Below are 23491 nucleotides of genomic sequence, written 5' to 3' on the forward strand. Positions count from 1 at the left end.
GGGCTAGAGATATATTAGTGACAAAACAGATACAACTTCCTGTCATAATGCCCTTACATTCTTATGGGAGGGGATGGACAATAAAAAGCAAAATAATTAAGTGATATTAGAAGACTTACTAGTCAGGATAGATTAAGTTATGCTGTGGTAACAAGAAAGCCCACAAGTGCCCTTAACATACAAAATTTCTTACTCATGAAAAATATGTTATGGGTCTTGATAACTCTCCGGCAAAACTTTCCTCTGTGGTGGTTCTGCAATCTGGGATGCTTTGGTCTTCAGCACCTCAGTCTGAAAATGAAAGCAGCTTCATGATTACCACAGCTGTGGAAGAGATCACTGGAAGGTCTTGCACTGGCAGTTAAATAACTTAGCACAGAAATGCCACATGTCAATTCTGCTGACAGTCCATTGGCCAGATTTAATCACATGACTTGATTTATATAGGGGCAGCCAGGGAAGATTAATTCTTCTGCATGCTTGAAAGGAGAGGAGAATCAGGTATGAGTGAGCATCTAAAGTCTTTACTGCAGAAAGGTAATGCTCTGGGGAAAAAAGTGGAACAGCATAAGGGAATATGTTGTGCTTACATGGTATTGAAATTTAAACAGAATGATCAATTCATGCCTCATTCACAAGTTGATATTTGAGCAGAGGTTTGAAGGAGTTAAAGGAGTGAACATGCCAGTCTGTTGGAGGAAGGGCATTCTAGAGATTGAGAAATGCCAGTGCAAAGGTTCTGAGGCCAAAACATGCCTGATTCATCTGGCGAACAAGAAGACATGTGTGGCTACTTCTGAGTGAACAGGAGAAGGAGAATGTAAGATAAATTAGATAACTGGTGGTAGAGGTGGCGATCAGACGCCGTAGGGCCTCAGGAGCCATTTTAAGGGCTGGACACAAACACATACACATACACATTTCGCTACTTTATTGAGGTGTAGTTCACCTACCATAAAATTAACCCTCTTTAAGTGTACAATTCAGTGGTTTTTAGTATATTCACAGAGTTGTGCAATCATTACCATAATCAATTTAGAACACTGCCGTCATCTCAAAAAGAAACCCCACCCCATTAGAAACTGCTTCCCGTTCCCCACAAATATCACCAGCTCTGTTTCTATAGATTTCTCTGTTCTGGATGTTTCATATCAATAGTCTCATATAATATGCGTGCTTTTGTGACTGGCTTCTTTCACTTAGTGTAATGTTTTTAAGGTTTATTCATGTGGTAGCATGGATTAGTGCTTTATTTCTTTTCATGGCCGAATAATATTCCATTGTATAGCTATACTGTGTTTTATTTATCCATTCATCAGTTAATGGACCTTTGGGGTTTTTCCACATTTTGACGATTATGAAAAATGCTGCAATGAATATTCATGTTCAAGCTTTTATGTGGACTCATGTTTTAATTTCTCTTGCATATATACCTAGGAGTGAAATTGCTGGGTCATATGGCAACTCCATGTTTAAACTTTTGAGGAACTGCTAAACTATTTTTCAAAACATATATACATACAGAGAGAGAAAGTGAGGAAGAGAGAAATCATTCCCGTCCACAGTGTAGGAGGTCTCCAATTTGCCACATCCTAACTAACAGTCGTTATTATCTTTTTTCTTTCTAGCCATCCTAGTGGATGTGAGTGGTATCTCACTGTGGTTTTGATTTGCATTTTCCTGATGGCTGATGATGCTGAACATCTTTTCGTAGGCTTTTTAACCATTTGTATATTTTCTTTAGAGAAATGTCTATTCAGATCCTTTGTCTATATTTTAATTGGGTTGAGACTTTGGCTTTTACCCAGAGAGAAATTGTGAACCACTAAAGTTTTGAGCAGTTGAATGGAATAATCTTACTTATGGTTTTAACATATCACTCTGCTGAGAATGGGCTGTAAGGAGGTAAGGGTGGAACTAGTGAAGAGCATTTGCAGTAAACCAGTTGAAAGATTATTGTGATTTGGACTGGGGTAGTAGCAGTGGAATCAGGGAAAAATGTTTGGATGCTGGATTTATTTTGAAGGTAGAGTTAGCACGGTTTGTTGACAAATTGGATGTAGGGCAAAGAAAAAGAAATGAGTCAAGGATGACTCCATAAATGTGGTCAGAGCATCTGGAAATATAGAGTTGCCAACACTTGAGATGAAAAAGACTATATATAGAACAGCTCTGGAGATTAATTTATTTTACTTTATTTTACTTTTCTTATTGCTAGCATTCTCCAGTGCACTTCAAGCTCCTTGAGCTCAGGGACCATGCCAGTCATATTCATCATAGCATCTCCAGCTTGGAGCAATCTCCTGACATAAACAAACAAATGAATGAGCGACTGTATAAGGACAAACACCATGCATCTTTGAAAAACTGAATTTAACAGGTTTTGGAGGAGCAGTCTAATACCCACTTTTTTTTTTAGCTTTGGTTTTAAATTATTCCAATCATTATAATATCATGCTCAAGAGCATGGGCTTTATAGCCAGACAGTCCTGGGTTTTGCCTGTATATTATCACTGTGACATTGGGCACATTACCTAACTGCCTGGAGTCTCAGTTTTCTTTGTACATGAAGGGTACTGATACTCACCTCACAAGAGTTCTCTGAGTATCAAATAAGAATGTTTGCAGAGCGCCAAGCACACAACTTGACACATGGAAAGAACTCTCCAAACGATTTCTCTCTTCCTCATTTTCTCTGTATGTATATATGTGCTCATATATACAGCCACATACACAGACAAAATGCATATTGAATGCAGTATATAGTTAATATTTTGAGTTAATGTGTTAAAACTATATATTTCACATAGTGGTGAAATATTTGTTGCCCCAAACACTACTTATGTTATTCTTACATTAAATGCAGAGGGAAAACTATGTGGGATTTGGAGCCAGAAGTCTGATGTTTGAACACCAGATCTACCATTTGCTACCTGTGAGGCTTGTTCTCTCTGAGATTCCATTTTATCGTCTGCAAACTATGATGAAAATAACCACACTCACATTATATACCTAACAGGGTTAAAGGGAGGATGAAAATGGAATGTATGTAATAGTGCTACTAATACTGTATGTCTTTGTCTACTTAATGTTATATGTTAAAGTATTTAAGTGGTTCTTATTACTCTTCACAACCTATTTTATTTTGGGGAGATGATATCATTAAAGAAGATATCTTTTCAGTGACTTCTGAGAAAATACCAAAAGCACAAAGAGAACTTTTATTGGAAGCACAGTGTCCAATAATCTGTTAAAATGTCTGTGGCAACAAAATAATAAAAATCCAAGACATGACTTTAAGGGAGGCATTGGTGTGGAACCCACAGCATTTTTCCTGGGTTTTATTCAATGACATGTCAGTCTCATTATGTTTGATTCATTGGGTTTCAGTGTCTGAAGCTGAAGACTGCACTTTCTACAACCAATTGTGAAAGAACAAATGATGCTACAAATGGATAGCTCAGCATCTTCACTGCTCTGAAGTACAGGTCACTGAGAACACTTTAGTGTTGGGAAATGGAGACCAGGCTGTTCTGGCCCTCAGGCTCACTTATTTGTATCTGAAGGCATACAGCACATAGTAGGTACTCAATAATAGATATTTGTTGATAAACTTCTCTCATTGCTTCCTAGATATTTGATGTGGGGTTATTGTTTATCACGTGGGAAGTGTGAGAATTGGGAAAGTAATAACGAAGACCTAACACACTGATACTGCAACTTACTTTGAAATGTATCAAAAAGTGAAAGATAGTTTGATGGAGGGAGAGAGGAGGGATGGATAGATGAATAGGGATGTGATAAAGCGAATATCGCAAAATGTTAATCATGGAATCTGGGTGGTGGGTATATGTGTGTTAGCTGGATACTTCTGTGAGCTTTTCTTGTTTGAATATCTTTGTAATAAGAATATTTATGAAGGTAAAATGAAACTAGAACTAAACTGTAGAGAAAGAGATTAGCTAGATCTGCTGCCGTGTTAAGAATTGTGGTACAGCGAAGCCATGCCAAGAAAATAATGAGAGTGTTTTGATATTGTTGTTATTATTAGTGTACCAGCAAGAAGAGGCAAGGTATACTGCTGTAGCAAATTAATTCCTAAATCTTAGTGGCTCAGTACCACGCACACTCTCATGTTAAATGCAAGTTGGCTTGGGGCTCTAATCTAGGTCCCATACTAACAGAGGCTCCATCATTTCCAGTGTCACCAATCATGGCAGAAAGGGAAGAAAGCATGGAGGGTTACAAAGTGACTTTCAAGTACAGGGAGGTCTAGTCTTCCATGTACTCAAGGAGTAGAGGAGAATTTGGTACTGGTTAACATGAGCTAAATCTTTTATAATTAGACTGAGCAGGAAATAGTTCAATTTCCATGACTTCTTTACTCTTCTTACTTCTCAGTGACGTACGAATTGTCATACCTATAAATCCAAAATCCTTATGAAACTCCCAAACACGAGACCTTGAGGAATAAATGATACACACTGACACATTGTAGGGATTCAGGTATGTTCCTTATTTGCATGCCTTGATTAGGTGGTGTCATTCCAGTGTTCTCTGAATTTATCATTAGGTCAAAAAGATTCAGCATTTACTCTGTGTCTGAAATTCTCTACCACTTTAAAGGCTATCATAGACATGGATCCTGTCCTCAAGTCATAATAATCCAGAAGCTAATCGACATACAAGAGAGAAAAGTTGTTACGTATGCAGTTGAAGGCTTGATTGTAGTAAACATTATGAATGAAATAGGCTCAAAAAAAGACAAATATCACAGCAATAGGTATAGTAGGAGTAATAGCAATAATAGTGACAGCAGCTAATGCTTAACATTGGGCTTTCTGTGAGTCATGTGACATTCTGAGTCCTTTATACATATTGCTTCCTTGAATGTCCCTATCAGCCTTGTGAGGTTGGTGGCACAGACACTTCGTGGAGAAGCAGTGATTTGAGTTCTGTCACTGAAGTAGTTTGGTATTGAACAGGAGAAGGAGATGGAAGCAGGACCTTGGGGAAAGGGAGTTGTGTGCATAAAGTCAACAGACAGCTAAACAAGCAGAAGATGTGGAAGGGCAGGAAGGAGACTGGCCTAAATACAGCTCAAGGTCTGGAAGGAGAAGGAGTTTGATAGTTGGGTATGACCAGACAGTGGGGACTTTGAGAACCATAGAAAGTCTGTTTTCTGTTTTCTTTCTTTTTATGTTTGTCCATGAAGATGATAGGGGTCCAAAGTGAAATAGAATATACAATTTAATGGTAATGTTGTAAATCATGTCTGCAACAAGAGAAAAACTATCAAAGGACAGTTGAGTAGCAAAGAAACAGTGGTATGAAAGAACTCATTTTTCCCTGACTTTTATTAAAAATGGGAGGTACAACAGTAGCGAACTCAGTCAAAATGTACCCTTGTATGGAAGTTTAGGCCAACTACAAAGATTAGAGAGCACAGTCCCCCAAGACTGCTTTCATTTCTGGCACCAAGTGCAAGTTTCAGGGGGTTCTCCAAACCCTCCTTCAGTTCAATTATTTGCTAGAAATACCCACAGAACTCACTGAAAGCTATTATACTCTTGGTTACAGTTTAATACTGGGAAAGGATAGAGATTAAGGTCAGCCAAAGGAAGAACATAGGGCAGAGTCTGGGAGAGTTACAGATTTGGAGCTTCTGTTGTCTTCTACCCATGGAGTCTGGATGCACTACTTTCCCAGAACTGCTGTGTGGCAATATGTATGGAGTATTATCAGTCAGGGAAACTCACCCAAACCTCAGTATTCAGACTTTTTATTGGTACTCCATTATGTAGGTGTGATTGATTAATTGACAGCCCATGTTTAACATCTTTATTGGAGTATAATTGCTTTACAATGGTGTGTTAGTTTCTGCTTTATAACAAAGTGAATCAGCTATACATATACATATATGCCCATATCCCCTCCCTCTTGCGTCTCCCTCCCACCCTCCCTATCCCACCCCTCTAGCTGGTCACAAAGCATCGAGTTGATCTCCCTGTGCTATGCGGCTGAAATTTATCAGAGTACAGTTGTTTTACAATATAGTGTTTCAGGTATACAGCAAAGTGGTTCAGTTATGCATATACATATATTCACTGTTTCAGATTCTTTTCTCATATAGATTATCACAGAATATTGAGTAGAGTTCCCTGTGCTGTGCAGTAGGTCCTTGTTGGTTATCTATCTTATATATAGTAGTGTGTGTATGTTCATCCCAAGCTCCTGATTTATCCCCGCCTCCCCGCCCCTCACGTTTCTCCTTTGGTAACCATAAATTTGTTTTCGGTATCTGTAAGTCTGTTTCTGTTTTTGTAAATCTCAGTCTCTAGGTTGACTGATAGTGTGTGACCCAAAGCTGTCACCCTCAGTTACACTTTTGGTCTTTCTGGCATGGCCAGTCTCCACCCTAAGACTGTATGAGTGTGGCCAGTCTCCTTTCCACCTCCCCTGGCCCACCTCCCACACCCCCAAATCATGCTGTTGGACTATCTGGCATGACCCAGTGCTCTCAGGCAAACAAAGGCACACCTGTCAGACATAACATTCCAAGGGCAAAGACCAGATCTTCTCTTTAGTTAAAGCCAAATTCTTTACTGTACACCCTGATTCCAACATGTTGTTGGTTAATGTTTACTGTATTTCAAACAACTGTGCAATGCAAAACAGTCCCTCCAAAACCAACTCTCTAATTTATTGGATAGTTTGCAACAAGTTACCTTCTTCATGTATATTTCATAGAAAGAACAAAAGCCATTGAACAGCTTTTAAAAACCTTTCCCATCCAAGTATATTTGTAATTTCTTTGTGACAGCTCAGTAGAAAGCCTTCGTTGTTTTACCTTTTAGATTTGTGGCTACGGTGGGAGATGGCTGGGTCTAACTCCACAGTGGCATTTCTGTGGCTGCAGTGGTCCAGGCAGTGGGAGATGGAGGATGGCGTTGGCAGGGCTTTTGAGGTGAGGATGCGGCCAGGGTGATGGATTTCAGGCATGATGTGAACAGGGGCAGGGCTGCAACTGGCTGGACTGCAGCAGGGATCAGGACAGAGTACTTGGAATATGGGTTTGAGTGGCGGTTGTAGGTTGGGCTTAGGTCTGGAGCAGTTAGAGAAGAGCTCGGCACCTGGTGAGTGAGTCATCAGGGGTCAGTGCCAGAGCAGCAATGGAGGCAGAATTTCACACTGAGTTGGAGAGAGCATTGGTGGCTTCAGTGGCGTACGGGGGAGTGTTGCTGCTTACCTGCCGTGCTCAGAATCTGTGAGTCTGTTTAGATAACCATTAAAGGTAAGGATTTCGGCATCAGACTATCTGGATTCAAGTCATGGCTCTGCATGTTGGTAACTATGTGATTTGGGTAAGTTACTTAACCTTTCTGTGCCTCAGTTTCCACAACTGTTAAATAAAGATAATACTCATTTTCTGTATCATTAATTTTTGCTTCTACGTTTATAGTTCCCTTCTTTCTTCTTTGGGTTTAATTTGATTTTTCTTTTGATTTTTCTTGAGATGGAAGCTTAGACTTTGATTTTCCATCTTTATTTTAATATTTGCCTTTAGAGGTATAAATTTCCCTATAATCAGAACTTTAGTTATATCCCACAAGTTTTGGTGTGCTAAATCTTCTTAAAAGTTCAGTTCAACATATTTTAAAATTTCCTTTTAGAGACATGAATTATGTAATAGTGTGTTTATTTCTAGTTATAGTTTTTGGTAACTTCTCCCTAGTTTAAGTCCACTGTGATCAGAGAGCAGACCTTGTGTGATTTCAGTCTTTTGAAATTTGTTGAGGCTTGCTTTATGGACGGGTATATTGATCGTTTTGGTAATTGTTCTGTAGGAACTCTAGGGAAATGTTATTCCTCAGCTGTTGGATATTGTCTTTCATAATTGTCAGTTAGGTCAAGGTGGTTTATAGGTTGTTCAGGTCTTCCATATCCTCACTGATCTTGTTGTCCGTTCTTTTGGTTACTGAGCAAGGTGTGTGAAATTCTCCAACTACGACTGAAGATTTGTCAATTTCTTCTGAAGTTCTTTTAGAACTTTAGAATTTCTTTAAGAACTTCAGAAACCTTTTTGCTTTATATATTCTGTGGCTATGTTATTAGCTGTAAGTTTAGGATCGTTCTTTCTTCCTGTTGGAATGACCTCATCTATAGTAATATTCTTGCCTTAAAGTTTACTGTATTTGATACTAGTATCAGCCTTCTGGTTTGTACCTTCATGGTATGTTTTTCTCCATCCTTTCAAACTGTTTTCTTATAGTCAGTGGAAGGCTTTTTGTCCCATTTTTGTTTTTAATCCAGCCTGAAAATCTTTGTCTTTTAATTGAAGTATTTAGCCCATTATTAAGTTAGGTGAAGTCTCTCATTTTACCATTTGTTTTATTTTTAATTTCATCTTTGCCTCTTTATTCTTTCTTTCCTGCCTTTTTGATCTTACCCAAATATTTTTGTTCCACTTTATATTCTCTATTAGCTTTTGAGTTGTTTTTTTTTTTGTTTTTTGTTTTAATAATTGTTACTTTATGTAGGGGTATGCAAACTCTCTGGAAAGGGTCATATAGTAAACATTTTTGGCTTTGAGGGCCATATAGTCTCTGTAGAAACCATTCACCCCTGCACTTTTAATGTGAAAGTTGCCACAGATAGAACATAAACATATAGATATAGCTGTGTGCCAATAAATCCTTATTTAAAAAAACAAGTTGCTGGCAGATTTGGCCCATGGGCCATGATTCGCAGACTCCTGCTTTAAAGATTAATGTATGTTTGACTAACGACAGGTCTACCTTATTGGTAGTTTTATCACTTCCTCCTCTAAATGCAAGAACTTTATAACTGTTTAAATAGTTTACTCTTTTCCATTCTTTGTACTGTTGTTGTCATGTATTTTATGTATTTCAAAAACTATCATAAAAATTCCACAGGACATTATTAATATTGCTGATTTAAAGAGCAATATTCTTTATATTTACCCACATATTTATCTTTTCTAGTGTTCTTAGTGCCTTCCTCTATTATTGTACTTCTACTTGGGTTAATTTTAACTTCATTTTGAAGAATTTCTTTGTATGTTTATTATAGTGGCAGTCTGATAAGTATGACTTCTCTTACATTTTTGTCTGTCTGGAAATATCTTTACTTCATCTCCACTTTTGAAGACTATTTTCACTGGTGAAGTTGGCAGGGTTTTTCTTTTTCTTTTCCTAGCATCTTAAAGATATCATTTCATTGTCTTCTTCTTTCCATGTTTTTGTTGAAAAATCAGTTGCAAAATTATTTTAAGTGAGTGTATTGCATTGTTTTTTCTGACTGCTTTAAAATTTACCTTCTCCCCCCACACCCGCACCGAGTTATACTAGAATGTGCTTTAGTGTGGTTTTCTTTATGTTTATCCCACTTAGGGTTCCTGACACATCTGAAATCTGTTGATTTGAAATTTTTTACAAGTTTTGGAAAATTTTAGCTATCATCTGTGTAATATTATTTAAGCTCATTTTCTTTCTCTTTTCCTTCTGGAACTCCAATTATATACATGTCAGACCATTTTACTGTGTTCTTCATGTCTCTGACTTTCTGTTCTATTTTTTTCATTTTTTTCTATCTGTGCTTTAATTTGAATACTTTTTCATTGACTTGTCTTTGAGTTCACTAATCCTTTCTGCTTTGTCAAATCTGTTGTTAACATGTCTAATGAATTTTTAATTTTATAAATTGTATTTCTCAGCTCTAGAATATGTATTTGATTCTTTTTTTTACAGATTCCAATCATCTGTTGAAAGTGTCTGTTTTTCATTCATTTTGTTTATCTTTTCTGTTTTCTTTACCATATTTATAATATGTATTTAAAAATCTTTTTCTAATAACTCTGATATGTGTATCAACTGTGAGTCTGCTTCTTATTCTATGTTTGTTTTTTCTCTTAACTATTGGTCACATTCCTTACCTTTTTCCTGTGTCTCATGAATTTTTAAATAGTATACAGGACATTGTATATAAAAGAAGAATAAATGCTAAAGTTGATTTTATTTTTCCCCAGGGAGAGTAATGGGTGAATAAGTTCAATCCAATCAGGTCTGTGTTAAGGCTGTCTGGAAACTTCGGTTATAATCTATTTTCCTTTTGTACCAAATGTCTGAAGGACAAGACCTGTTAAATGTTTGTTGTAGTTCCTCTTTCTAGTAGAACTTTGTTGCTTAAGCACCAGATGTTGGGGGTGATTTTACTTTGCCTTTTTATCCCAGCCTTCCTGCCTCCCATGTTATCCCAAGACTCATCAACTTTCTCACTGGGAAAACTGAGACATAGGCCTTGGGGATTCTCTGGATTCCAATTCAACATGCCAGCCCATATAATGTCATCAAAAACTGTGCTTGTTTCTTTCTTCCCCAAAGTCTCTCTCTCATAGCAAGCCCACTTTATAATAAATATGTACTTTCAGCAAGTGTCTTCAAGAAAGAAAATAGACATCAATATCAGTTCATCTAAGAAAAGCTCTATCCTTTGTCATATTAAATTCATTTAGTCCTCTTTGCTTTAACAGGTATCCAGTGTCTTTTAACAATATGATTTTTGCCCGGTTGTTGCAGTGGGTCTGATTCTACCTACTACAGCCTACTCAGATACAGAATTTGGAAAAAACATGTAAAGATAAAACAAGAGACTTACAGGGTAATTTTTTCCTTGCTAGATTGCTTGGGGTTACATCACCAGACTCTGAGGGTTAATCTTATCCTTTAGGAATGTTTCAGTCATAAAACTTTGAAAACTACCTCATTTAATCACTCAGCCTCAATTTTTAATATGTATTTTGTGGATAATAAGGCATGTCTTGGTATGTTATTGTTGTACACAACTAGGAAATAAAAATATAGCACAAGTTAAGAAATTGTAAAAGAACGCAATTTATAATTTATAAAGCATTATAAAGATGTTAAATATAATTATGTTTGAATATATAAATCACATACTATGATTTCTTTGCATTTTCTTTTTTTTTTTTAAACTACTAATACAAATATTGTTCACTGGGTGAAGGCCGAGATTAGATATAATTTGACTGAGGCTTGTAGAAGCTTAGGAAAAACATCAGAGTCCTAAATATGTGTCAAATACGTCTCACAGCCTCCCTCAAGCCTGTCATAGGTTTTATAAATGATCAAAGTAGAATCTATTTTAATGTATCTTAGGCAACAACTTTACATTTCTGAGAGTGATAAAACTCTTCTAACTTTGCTAGAACATTGATTGCCTGGGGAGAGCAAATTGACTCTGACCAAGTGTTGATTGCAATACAAATACACAAATACATCCTGAGGACATGTTATGATCCTACCACTGTGTTGGGTCTGTTAGGCTCCTAGACACTAAGTAAATCCTGGACCATCATTTTAGCTTCTTTCTACTTCTTCAATTATTCTTCTAACATTTCTTTTTCATTTATTCTTTATCAGTGTCTTATAGACGATATGCTTAACTTTATCAAGTTGGGCTATTCCTTTTATTCAAATTATTTTTGGTTTTTAGGTCAAATAAAATGGGTTGAATAATTTTAGCAACTTGTCTATAATGTTCATTTCTAAGGCTTTTTTAAAAAACATCTTTATTGGAGTATAATTGCTTTACAATGGTGTGTTAGTTTCAACTTTATAACAAAGTAAATCAGTTATACATATACATATATCTCTTCCCTCTGGCGTCTCCCTCCCTCCCACCCTCCCTATCCCACCCCTCTACGTGGTCACAAAGCACCGAGCTGATCTCCCTGTGCTATGTGGCTGCTTCCCACTAGCTATCTATTTTACATTTGGTAGTGTATATATGTCCATGCCACTCTCATGCTTTGTCCCAGCTTACCCTCCCCCCTCCCCATATCCTCAAGTCCATTCTCTAGTAGGTCTGTGTCTTTATTCCTGTCTTGCCCCTAGTTCTTCATGACCATTTTTTTTTTTAGGTGCCATGTATATGTGTTAGCATATGGTATTTGTTTTTCTCTTTCTGACTTACTTCACTCTTTATGACAGACTCTAGGTCCATCCACCTCACTACAAATAACTCAATTTTGTTTTTTTTTATGGCTGAGTAATATTCCATTGTATATATGTGTCACATCTTCTTTATCCATTCATCTGTTGATGGAGACTTAGATTGCTTCCATGTCCTGGCTATTGTAAGTAGAGCTGCAATGAACATGGTGGTACATGACTTTTTGAAGTATGGTTTTCTCAGGGTATATGCCCAGTACTGGGATTGCTGGGTCGTATGGTAGTTCTAGTTTTTTTTTTTTTAAAACATCTTTATTGAAGTATAATTGCTTCACAATGGTGTGTTAGTTTCTGCTTTATAACAAAGTGAATCAGCTACACATATACACACGTTCCCATACCTCCTCCCTCCTGCATCTCCCTCCCTCCCACCCTCCCCATCCCACCCCCCCAGGCGGTCACAAAGGACCGAGCTGATCTCCCTGTGCTATGCGGCTGCTTCCCACTAGCTATCTATTTTACATTTGGTAGTGTACATATGTCCGTGACACTCTCTCACCCTGTCACATCTCACCCCTCCCCCTCCCCATATCCTCAAGTCCATTCTTTAGTAGGTCTGTGTCTTTATTCCCATCTTGCCACTAGGTTCTTCATGACCTTTTTCCCCCCCCCCCTTAGATTCCATATATAGGTGTTAACATACTGTATTTGTTTTTCTCTTTCTGACTTACTTCACTCTCTATGACAGACTCTAACTCCATCCACCTCATTACAAATACCTCCATTTCATTTCTTTTTATGGCTGAGTAATATTCCATTGTATATATGTGCCACATCTTTTTTTTTTGTCATTTTAAACATCTTTATTGAAGTATAATTGCCTTACAATAGTGTGTTAGTTTCTGCTTTATAACAAAGTGAATCAGTTATACATATACAATATGTTCCCATTTCTCTTCCCTCTTGCCTCTCCCTCCCTCCCACCCTCCCCATCCCACCCCTCTAGGTGGTCACAAAGCACCGAGCTGATCTCCCTGTGCTGTGCGGCTGCTTCCCACTAGTTATCTATTTTACATTTGGTAGTGTATATATGTCCATGACACTCTCTTACCCTGTCACATCTCACCCCACCCCCTCCCCATATCCTCAAGTCCATTCTCTAGTAGGTCTGTGTCTTTATTCCCGTCTTGCCACTAGGTTCTTCATGGCCTTTTTTTTTTTTTTCCCCTTAGATTCCGTATATATGTGTTAGCATACTGTATTTGTTTTTCTCTTTCTGACTTACTTCACTCTGTATGACAGACTCTAACTCCATCCACCTCATTACAAATACCTCCATTTCATTTCTTTTTATGGCTGAGTAATATTCCATTGTATATATGTGCCACATCTTCTTCATCCATTCATCTGTCGATGGACATTTAGGTTGCTTCCATGTCCTGGCTATTGTAAATAGAGCTGCAATGAACATTTTGGTACATGACTCTTTTTGACCTATGGTTTTCTCAGGGTATATGCCCAGTAGTGGGATTGCTGGGTCATATGGTAGTTCTATTTGTAGTTTTTTAAGGAACCTCCATACTGTTCTCCATAGTGGCTGTATCAATTTACATTCCCACCAACAGTGCAAGAGTGTTCCCTTTCCTCCACACCCTCTCCAGCATTTATTGTTTCTAGATTTTTTGATGATGGCCATTCTGACCGGTGTGAGATGATACCTCATTGTAGTTTTGATTTGCATTTCTCTAATGATTAATGATGTTGAGCATTCTTTCATGTGTCTGTTGGCCATCTGTATATCTTCTTTAGAGAAATGTCTATTTAGGTCTTCTGCTCATTTTTGGATTGGGTTGTTTGTTTTTTTGTTATTGAGCTGCATGAGCTGCATGTGCTGCTTGTAAATCTTGGCGATTAATCCTTTGTCAGTTGCTTCATTTGCAAATATTTTCTCCCGTTCTGAGGGTTGTCTTTTGGTCTTGTTTATGGTTTCCTTTGCTGTGCAAAAGCTTTTAAGTTTCATTAGGTCCCATTTGTTTATTTTTGTTTTTATTTCCATTTCTCTAGGAGCTGGGTCAAAAAGGATCTTGCTGTGATTTATGTCATAGAGTGTTCTGCCTATGTTTTCCTCTAAGAGTTTAATAGTGGCTGGCCTTACATTTAGGACTTTAATCCATTTTGAGTTTATTTTTGTGTATGGTGTTAGGGAGTGTTCTAATTTCATTTTTTTACATGTAGCTGTCCAATTTTCCCAGCACCACTTATTGAAGAGGCTGTCTTTTCTCCACTGTATATGCTTGCCTCCTTTATCAAAGATAAGGTGACCATATGTGCGTGGGTTTATCTCTGGGCTTTCTATCCTGTTCCATTGATCTATATTACTGTTTTTGTGCCAGTACCATACTGTCTTGATTACTGTAGCTTTGTAGTATAGTCTGAGGTCAGGGAGTCTGATTCCTCCAGGTCTGCTTTTCTTTCTCAAGATTGCTTTGGCTATTTGGGGTCTTTTGTGTTTCCATACAAATTGTGAGATTTTTTGTTCTAGTTCTGTGAAAAATGACATTGGTAATTTGATAGGGATTGCACTGAATCTGTAGATTGCTTTGGGTAGTATAGTCATTTTCACAGTGTTATTTCTTCCAATCCAAGAACATGGTATATCTCTCCATCTATTTGTATCATCTTTAATTTCTTTCATCAGTGTCTTATAATTTTCTGCATACAGGTCTTTTGTCTCCTTAGGTAGGTTTATTCCTAGATATTTTATTCTTTTTGTTGTAATGGTAAATGGGGGGTGTTTTCTTAATTTCACTTTCAGATTTTTCATTATTAGTGTATAGGAATGCAAGAGATTTCTGTGCATTAATTTTGTATCCTGCTACTTTACCAAATTCATTGATTAGCTCTAGTAGTTTTCTGGTAGCATTTTTAGGATTCTCTTAGTATCATGTCACCTGCAAACAGTGACAGCTTTTCTTCTTCTTTTCCAATTTGAATTCCTTTTATTTATTTTTCTTCTCTGATTGCTGTGGGTAAAACGTCCAAAACTATGTTGAATAATAGTGGTGAGAGTGGGCACCCTTGTCTTGTTCCTGATCTTAGAGCAAATGGTTTCATTTATTCACCGTTGAGAACAATGTTGGCTGTGGGTTTGTCATATATGGCCTTTATTATGTTGAGGAAAGTTCCTTCTATGCCTACTTTCTGAAGGGTTTTTATCATAAATGGGTGGTGAATTTTGTCGAAAGCTTTCTCTGCATCTATTGAGATGATCATATGGTTTTTCTCCTTCAATTTGTTAATATGGTGTATCACATTGATTGATTTGCGTATATTGAAGAATCCTTGCATTCCTGGAATAAACCCCACTTGATCATGGTGTATGATCCTTTTAATGTGCTGTTGGATTCTGTTTGCTAGTATTTTGTTGAGGAATTTTGCATCAATGTTCATCAGTGATATTGGCCTGTAGTTTTCTTTCTTTGTGACATCTTTGTCTGGTTTTGGTATGAGAGTGATGGTGGCCTCGTAGAACGAGTTTGGGAGTTTTCCTCCCTCTGCTATATTTTGGAAGAGTTTGAGAAGGATAGGTGTTAGCTCTTCTCTAAATGTTTGATAGAATTCACCTGTGAAGCCATCTGGTCCTGGGCTTTTGTTTGTTGGAAGATTTTTCATCACAGTTTCAATTGCAGTGCTTGTGATTGGTCTGTTTTTATTTTCTATTTCTTCCTGGTTCCGTCTCGGAAGGTTGTGCATTTCTAAGAATTTGTCCACTTCCTCCAGGTTGTCCATTTTATTGGCATAGAGTTGCTTGTAGTAATCTCTCATGATCCTTTGTATTTCTGCAGTGTCAGTTGTTACTTCTCTTTTTTCATTTCTAATTCTACTGATTTGAGTCTTCTCCCTTTTTTTCTTGATGAGTCTGGCTAATGGTTTATCAATTTTGTTTATCTTCTCAAAGAACCAGCTTTTAGTTTTATTGATCTTTGCTATCATTTCCTTCATTTCTTTTTCATTTATTTCTGATCTGATCTTTCTGATATCTTTCCTTCTGCTAACTTTGGGATTTTTCTTTTCTTCTTTCTCTAATTGCTTTAGGTGTAAGGTTAGGTTGTTTATTTGAGATGTTTCTTGTTTCTTAAGGTAGGATAGTATTGCTCTAAACTTCCCTCTTAGAACTGCTTTTGCTGCATCCCATAGGTTTTGGGTCGTTGTGTTTTCATTGTCATTTGTTTCTAGGTAGTTTTTGATTTCCTCTTTGATTTCTTCAGTCATCTCTTGGTTATTAAGTATTGTATTGTTTAGCCTCCATGTGTTTGTATTTTGTACAAATTTTTTCCCTGTAATTGATATCTAGTCTCATAGCGTTGTCATCAGAAAAGATACTTGATACGATTTCAATTTTCTTAAATTTACCAAGGCTTGATTTGTAACCCAAGATATGATCTATCCTGGAGAATGTTCCATGAGCACTTGAGAAGAAAGTGTATTCTGTTGTTTTTGGATGGAATGTCCTATAAATATCAGTTAAGTCCATCTTGTTTAATGTATCATTTAAAGCTTGTGTTTCCTTATTTATTTTTATTTTGGATGATCTGTCCATTGTTGAAAGTGGGGTGTTAAAGTCCCCTACTATGATTGTGTTAGTGTAGAGTTCCTCTTTTATGGCTGTTAGTATTTGCTTTATGTATTGAGATGCTCCTATGTTGTGTGCATAAATATTTACAATTGTTATATCTTCTTCTTGGATGGATCCCTTGATCTTTGTGTAGTGTCCTTCTTTGTCTCTTGTAATAGTCTTTGTTTTAAAGTCTATTTTGTGTGATATGAGAATTGCTAGTCCAGCTTTCTTTTTTTTTTAAATTTTATTTATTTATTTATTTATTTATTTTTGACTGTGTTGGGTCTTCGTTTCTGTGCGAGGGCTTTCTCTAGCTGCAGCAAGCAGGGGCCACTCTTCATCGCGGTGCATGGGCCTCTCACTATCGCGGCCTCTCTTGTTGCGAAGAACAGGCTCCAGATGCGCAGGCTCAGTAATTGTGGCTCACAGGCCCAGTCACTCCGTGGCACGTGGGATCCTCCCAGATCAAGGCTCGAACCCGTGTCCCCTGCATTAGCAGGCAGACTCTCAACCACTGCGCCACCAGGGAAGCCCCAGCTTTCTTTTGATTTCCATTTGCATGGAATATCTTTTTCCATCCCCTCACTTTCTGTCTGTATGTGTCCCTAGGTCTGAAGTGGGTCTCTTGTAGACAGCATATATACGGGTCTTGTATTTGTATCCATTCAGCCAGTCTATGTCTTTTGGTTGGAGCATTTAATATATTTACATTGAAGGTAATTATTGATATGTATTTTCCTATTACCATTTTCTTAATTGTTTTGGGTTTGTTATTGTAGGTCTTTTCCTTCTTTTGTGTTTCCTGCCTAGAGAAGTTCCTTTAGCATTTGTTCTAAAGCTGGTTTGGTGGTGCTGAATTCTCTTAGCTTTTGCTTATCTGTAAAGGTTTTAATTTCTTCGTCAAATCTGAATGAGATTCTTGCTGGGTAGAGTAATCGTGGTTGTAGGTTTTTCCGCTTCACCACTTTAAATATGTCCTGCCCCTCCATTCTGGCTTGCAGAGTTTCTGCTGAAAGATCATCTGTTAACCTTATGGGGATTCCCTTGTATGTTATTTGTTGTTTTTCCCTTGCTGCTTTTAATATTTTTTCTTTGTATTTAATTTTTGATGTTTTGATTAATATGTGTCTTGGCGTGTTTCTCCTTGGATTTATCCTGTATGGGACTCTCTGTGCTTCCTGGACTTGATTGACTATTTCCCTTCCCATATTATGGAAGTGTTCAACTATAATCTCTTCAAATATTTTCTCAGTCCCTTTCTTTTTCTCTTCTTCTGGGACACCTATAATTCAAATGTTGGTGCCTTTAATATTGTCCCAGAGGTCTCTGAGACTGTCCTCAGTTCTTTTCATTCTTTTTTCTTTATTCTGCTTTGCAGTAGTTATTTCCACTATTTTATCTTCCAGGTCACTTATCTGTTCTTCTGCCTCAGTTATTCTGCTATTGATCCCTTCTAGAGAATTTTAAATTTCATTTATTGTGTTGTTCATCACTGTTTGTTTGCTCTTTATTTCTTCTAGGTCCTTGTTAAATGTTTCTTGTATTTTCTCCATTCTATTTCCAAGATTTTGGATCACGTTTACTATCATTATTCTGAATTCTTTTTCAGGTAGACTGCCTATTTCCTCTTCATTTGTTTGGTCTGGTGTGTTTTTGCCTTGCTCCTTCATCTGCTGTGTGTTTCTCTGTCTTCTCATTTTCCTTAACTTACTGTGTTTGGGGGGTCTCCTTTTCGCAGGCCGCAGGTTTGTAGTTCCTGTTGTTTTTGGTGTCTGCCCCCAGTGGCTAAGGTTGGTTCAGTGGGTTGTGTAGGGTTCCTGGTGGAGGGGACTAGTGCCTGTGTTCTGGTGGATGAGGCTGGATCTTGTATTTCTGGTGGGCAGTTCCACGTCTGGTGGTGTGTTTTGGGGTGTCTGTGGCCTTATTATGATTTTAGGCAGCCTCTCTGCTCATGGGTGGGGTTGTGTTCCTGTCTTGCTAGTTGTTTGTCATAGGGTGTCCAGCACTGGAGCTTGCTGGTCATTGATTGGAGCTGGGTCTTGACGTTGAGCTGGAGATCTCTGGGAGATTTTCGCCGCTTGATATTACATGGAGCTGGGAGGTCTCTTGTGGACCAGTGTCCTGAACTTACTCTCCCACCTCAGAGGAACAGCCCTGACGCCTGTCTGGAGCACCTAGAGCCTGTCATCCACACGGCTGTGTGTTGTTCTTTAATCCAGGCTTGCAAATATATGAAGAGGTGTAGCCCTGCTACTCCAAATATTAGCACTGAGAGGAAGACTTGTTTGGGATTCATGACCGTTTCAGATGGCTGCATCTCTCATTTCTGAAGACCACATAGCTTGGTTTTCCACAGAGTTTTGATCCTTTCTTTTCCTCTTAAGTGCTTGTTCCGTGAAGTAACCTCGTGAGTGGCTAGGGGAGCGGAGGGCGCCGGCTGGTACTGCTTTCACGGGAGCGGAGCTTCAGCAGGAAACCTCCCCGAGCTCCGGGGCAAACTCTCGCGGACTCCACCTGCCACAGGCCGCGGGGTGGCCAGGACGGCGGTGCGGGAGCTGGAGCAGCGCTGAGCCCGGCGCTCGCCCTCGCCTGTCCGCCCAACTGGGGCTGCATCGCTGCCACTTCTAGGGCTTCTTGATGTCATCCCTTTAACCTTTATTCTACTCAGTCGTTTACATTTTCTACTTTTGTGTACTTCTCCACAATACACTTTGTGTGTGTGTGTGTGTGTGCATGCATGTGTGTGTTTGTGTGTTGACTACAGGTGCTGATAAAATAGATTCTCAATAAGTCGGCTGAATAAATAATAATCCCTTGCATTTTGCATAGAGTATTATAGGGTGCACAGTTCTGTCTCTTATTATCTCATTCAGTCCTCAGAACAGTTCTCTGTAGGAATATTGTACTTTCAGATAGTGATTAATAAGATAGCTTATTAAAGATTAAAACTGAAAAACCTCAGGAAAGAACTTTTCCTACTCATTGTCCAAGCTAACTAGGTCTAGACCCTGACAATATTTTCTTTTGTAGATTCTAAAATGCGAAAAACCTGTGGTGTAAAGGCTATTTGACTTTTTATACTCAGTTCAACAAATGGTAGTAGCTAAGTAGATGTGAACTGGTGAAAATGAAAATGGTAATTAATCTCAGGTATTATCTTATTGTTCCATGCCTGCCAATGGAAGTAGGGAAAACAGCATCTGTAAAATGGCCCATCGTTTTCATCAGTAGTTCCATTCCCCAACCACTCCCAAGAAACTTACACTCCAAGTTAAACAGTGTTGGGCTATGCAAATATCAGCATTAAAACAAATGCCCTAAAACAAATGCCCTAGTATAGCCTTTCAACCAGTTGTGGTCCATAAGCTATTCTTATTGAGATATTCTCAATCCTTTATTACATTGGTAACTAACATTTGTATGGTGCTTTTCATTTTAACATGGTATTTTAGTTTATATTTTGCTGTTAATATCCCCAGCAGTTTTGTATAACAGGTACTATTTTTTACATTTCTTATTTGAGAAAACTGAAGCTTATGGAAGCAAAGTGATGTACCAAAGATTATATGTTAGGATGGTATCTAGAATTAAAGGTTGGGTAAATGATCCATAGGAACACAAAAGAATTGTGTGTTCTGCGGTCGTTGGATGTGGTCTTTCACAATTGTCAATTAGGTCTAGATGTCTTGTAGATTGTTCAAGTCTTTAATAGCCTTAGTGATTTGTTGTCTGCTTATTTATGTTACTGAGCAAAGTGTGTTAAATTCTCCAACTATGACTGAAGATTTGTCTCTTTCTTCTTTTAGTTCTGAGGACGTTTTTGCTTTACATATTTTGAGGTTATACTATTAGATGTAAATTTAGGATTGTTACATCTTCCTGTTGAAATGACTCTCTTTAGTAATACTTTTGTCTTGAAGTCTAGTATGTCTAATACAGTATCTGATTCTGTATCTATGCAATTTACATTATACCATTGTTCTCCAGAGACCATTGGAATGATACAGATCTTCTCTAAATGTCAGAACATATCAGCTTGTGATAAAATATGGATGCATCATGTACAGAAAATTATAAATTCCAGGTCAAATTTCTCCTGGTTTCTAGCACACCACTAGCTGGCTTTCAACAGAAGCCAGTTGAGAATACAAACTCATTCTGAAAAGCCAAGCCATAATTAGAAAGTTAATTTGCTCACCTTTAAAATCTCATAATGAATACTGAAGCCAAATATAAATTACTTTGTATTATCCTTTATTTTGGACTATTCATCCCTTGATTCCTTCATTAATGTGGATAATTAAGAGTTGAGTACAGAAGAAAGGTAAAGGAATCTTAATTTTCACCTTATTTAAATAGAGCCATTTATTGTTACCCATCTTTGAGACAGCATCCATCATATATTTGGAGTTAGACATCTCTGCCTTGGATGCACTAAGGAGCGTGCTGAGCATTTGCAATAGAATTGGACCACTTTGAGGATCAAGTTGTTTGGGAGAAGTAGTTGCAAAGAGTACTGTCTGGGTGCTGAGTTGGCAGTCTACTTCCATTGCAATCAATTCTCATCACAAAGATTTCAGGCTCTTCCCAACCTGCCTAAAGGTCAAGCTACTGCCCAGAAAGAGAACAAGGAAACTTAGCACAGGAAATCTCCAACTAGTAGGTCAGTGGACATCACAGCTTTACTTAATACAATTTCAAAGTCAATTGCTTTAGTTAAGCCGTCAGTGGTCAGGGAGGATGGCAGAAAAAAATGACAGTGTCTTCTCTTTTCTGGATTTGTATTCAGACTAATGCCTTACAATCATCTTTAATCAGGAATTTCAATTTCTATATTCCTTCTCCAGCCACATAGTTACCAAGTCACACCCCAAAGGCATGAGACCTTGGAGGAAATTAAAAACAGCACCTATTCACAGAAATGTTGGATAACCCTAGCCTAGATGATGATGGGGAAAAACTGGTTGCATTTTATTTCTTGTCCTATTATAAGAGATGCCACCTCTCTGTTGAACTGTTCAGTGAATGCTGAATCCCCCATTCCACTAGTGTTTCCACTTCTGAAAAGTTCTGAGGCTTTTTACTACCTCTAGCTTTATTGAGGGACTGTCTTTAAGCCTGTAATCTTCATTAAACAGTAGCTTCAGACGTGGAGCTCTATTGGGAGAATGAAGTCTCCATATAATCCATCCCCTTTCTAAAAATTTCAAAGGTTGGTTTCAAAATATACAGTTAATATGGTCATTAATTTAACTTTCCATCTAAGAGCAAAAGTCAAAGGTAATAAAGATCCAAACCATTCAACGCATGTAGATTCTAGCAGTGAGAATGAATCTCCCTTATGTGTGCATTCATTTGCCTTCTTATTAGTTGATCAAAATCTTATGGGAATTTTTATGCATAGTTAGGTTGGGGGAACAGAAACATAGAGCTTGTCCTGTTTCATCACATGCATTCTGTTTCGGTGGAATCAAGGTGAAATCAAGGTGGAATCAAGGTGAATGATTTGGGTTGTTAAAGGGCCAGTATCCACAGTGATTTATTAAGAATCTCCCAGGTTGGACTCCAGTGGCCATGGCTGCATCAAAGACATGAAATTCCAGAGCCTTATTTCTACATCAGTTGTTAGTTTTCTAAAATATCTTGAGTGTGGACATTTCCACACAGCAACCTAATTTTCTGGTTTTTGAAATGAAAGAATGTACCAATTTAAGTGGTTTCGGGACTGTTGTGCACAGGGCTGGTTATTAATACTGGGTTTATATTCTAGTAAAATTTCCTCCCAAATCATTATTGTTCTGCCACATTCTAAAGAAGTTACAAATTCACAGACTGTTCATATTAAGCAAAAGTTAATTTCTCTCCTTGTTCTTCTCTCAGCCTTTTGCTCCCAGTCATTTCCTCACTCGTTTTCAATTTATAGAACCTGTAAAAGTCAAAATCGGCCCTTCAGCATCACCCTCCCCCCATTCAGGGTCAAACCAACTCAAATTTTTCATCCACATACTATGTTTTTACTTATTTACCTCTACCTGAGCAACTTTTGTACCCCATGTTCTTTCAGCAGTTACAATTATATAAAAATCTTTGACCTATTTATACTTTTATGTTTATCCATTATTTGTCACCTCGTTCATTCATTTATTCATTTGTTCAATGGATACTTGCTGAGCACCTACTATGTGGCAGGCACTGGTCAATGTATTGGTCAATGTATTGGCGCATGATGAAAAACCAATATTTCACAGCATCTTGTTAGTTATCCCAACTCAGTTTCTCTTGAATCCAACCACACTCAACTCCTCAGTCACTACCCTTGTCTAGTTATTGTTCTTACTAGACTGCTGCCGTGACATTTAATCTGATCTTTCAGTATCCATTTTGGCCCTCTGCCCATCTGTTCTCCTCACTACATGCAAAATGAATTTATCAGATTCAAATCTGATTATGTTGCCTATCTCCCAGCTTAAAACTGTTCAATGACTTCCTATTGCTCCAAAATAAAGTAAAAAAAAAAAAAAAAAAAAAAAAGTCTTAAAGCGTGGCTGTAAAGACCTGCATAATTTATCCTTGCCTATCCCTTCAGCCTAGCTTGTGCCTCTCTCTCTCCCTCTCTGTACTTAACCACTCTTTCTTATATACCATGTTCCCTCTAAGTACAGAGCCTTTGAACCTGCTGTTCCTACCCCTTCAAATGTTCTTTCCATCCCTCCACCTGTTACCTCAGCTCCATTGTCACAACTTCAGGGAAGTCTTCTAAAACCTTCCTGATTGGGCCAAATCCCCATTTCTTGGCTCTCAGAGCACTCAGCCTTCATTCTCTTTGTACTTCTGACAGCATTCCTCTTCTGCACTGTTGGCATGGTCTTTTAGGTACTGT

The 23491-nt window shown here is 37.9% G+C and overlaps 1 protein-coding gene across 1 annotated transcript; it reads right to left on the reverse strand.

Annotated features, from left to right (window-relative positions):
* Positions 1 to 207: 207 nt before the first annotated feature.
* Positions 208 to 18928, reverse strand: LOC130704658 (carbohydrate sulfotransferase 9-like). The gene is made up of 2 exons (XM_057527101.1): positions 18806 to 18928; positions 208 to 291 (listed from the first exon to the last, which is right to left on the reverse strand). Exons 1-2 carry the CDS (start codon positions 18926 to 18928, stop codon positions 208 to 210), a joined length of 207 nt encoding a protein of 68 aa, XP_057383084.1.
* Between the last annotated feature and the right edge of the window lie 4563 nt (positions 18929 to 23491).

This window comes from Balaenoptera acutorostrata, chromosome 13 (assembly GCF_949987535.1).
Source record: "Balaenoptera acutorostrata chromosome 13, mBalAcu1.1, whole genome shotgun sequence".
In the NCBI taxonomy this organism is placed as follows: domain Eukaryota; kingdom Metazoa; phylum Chordata; class Mammalia; order Artiodactyla; family Balaenopteridae; genus Balaenoptera; species Balaenoptera acutorostrata.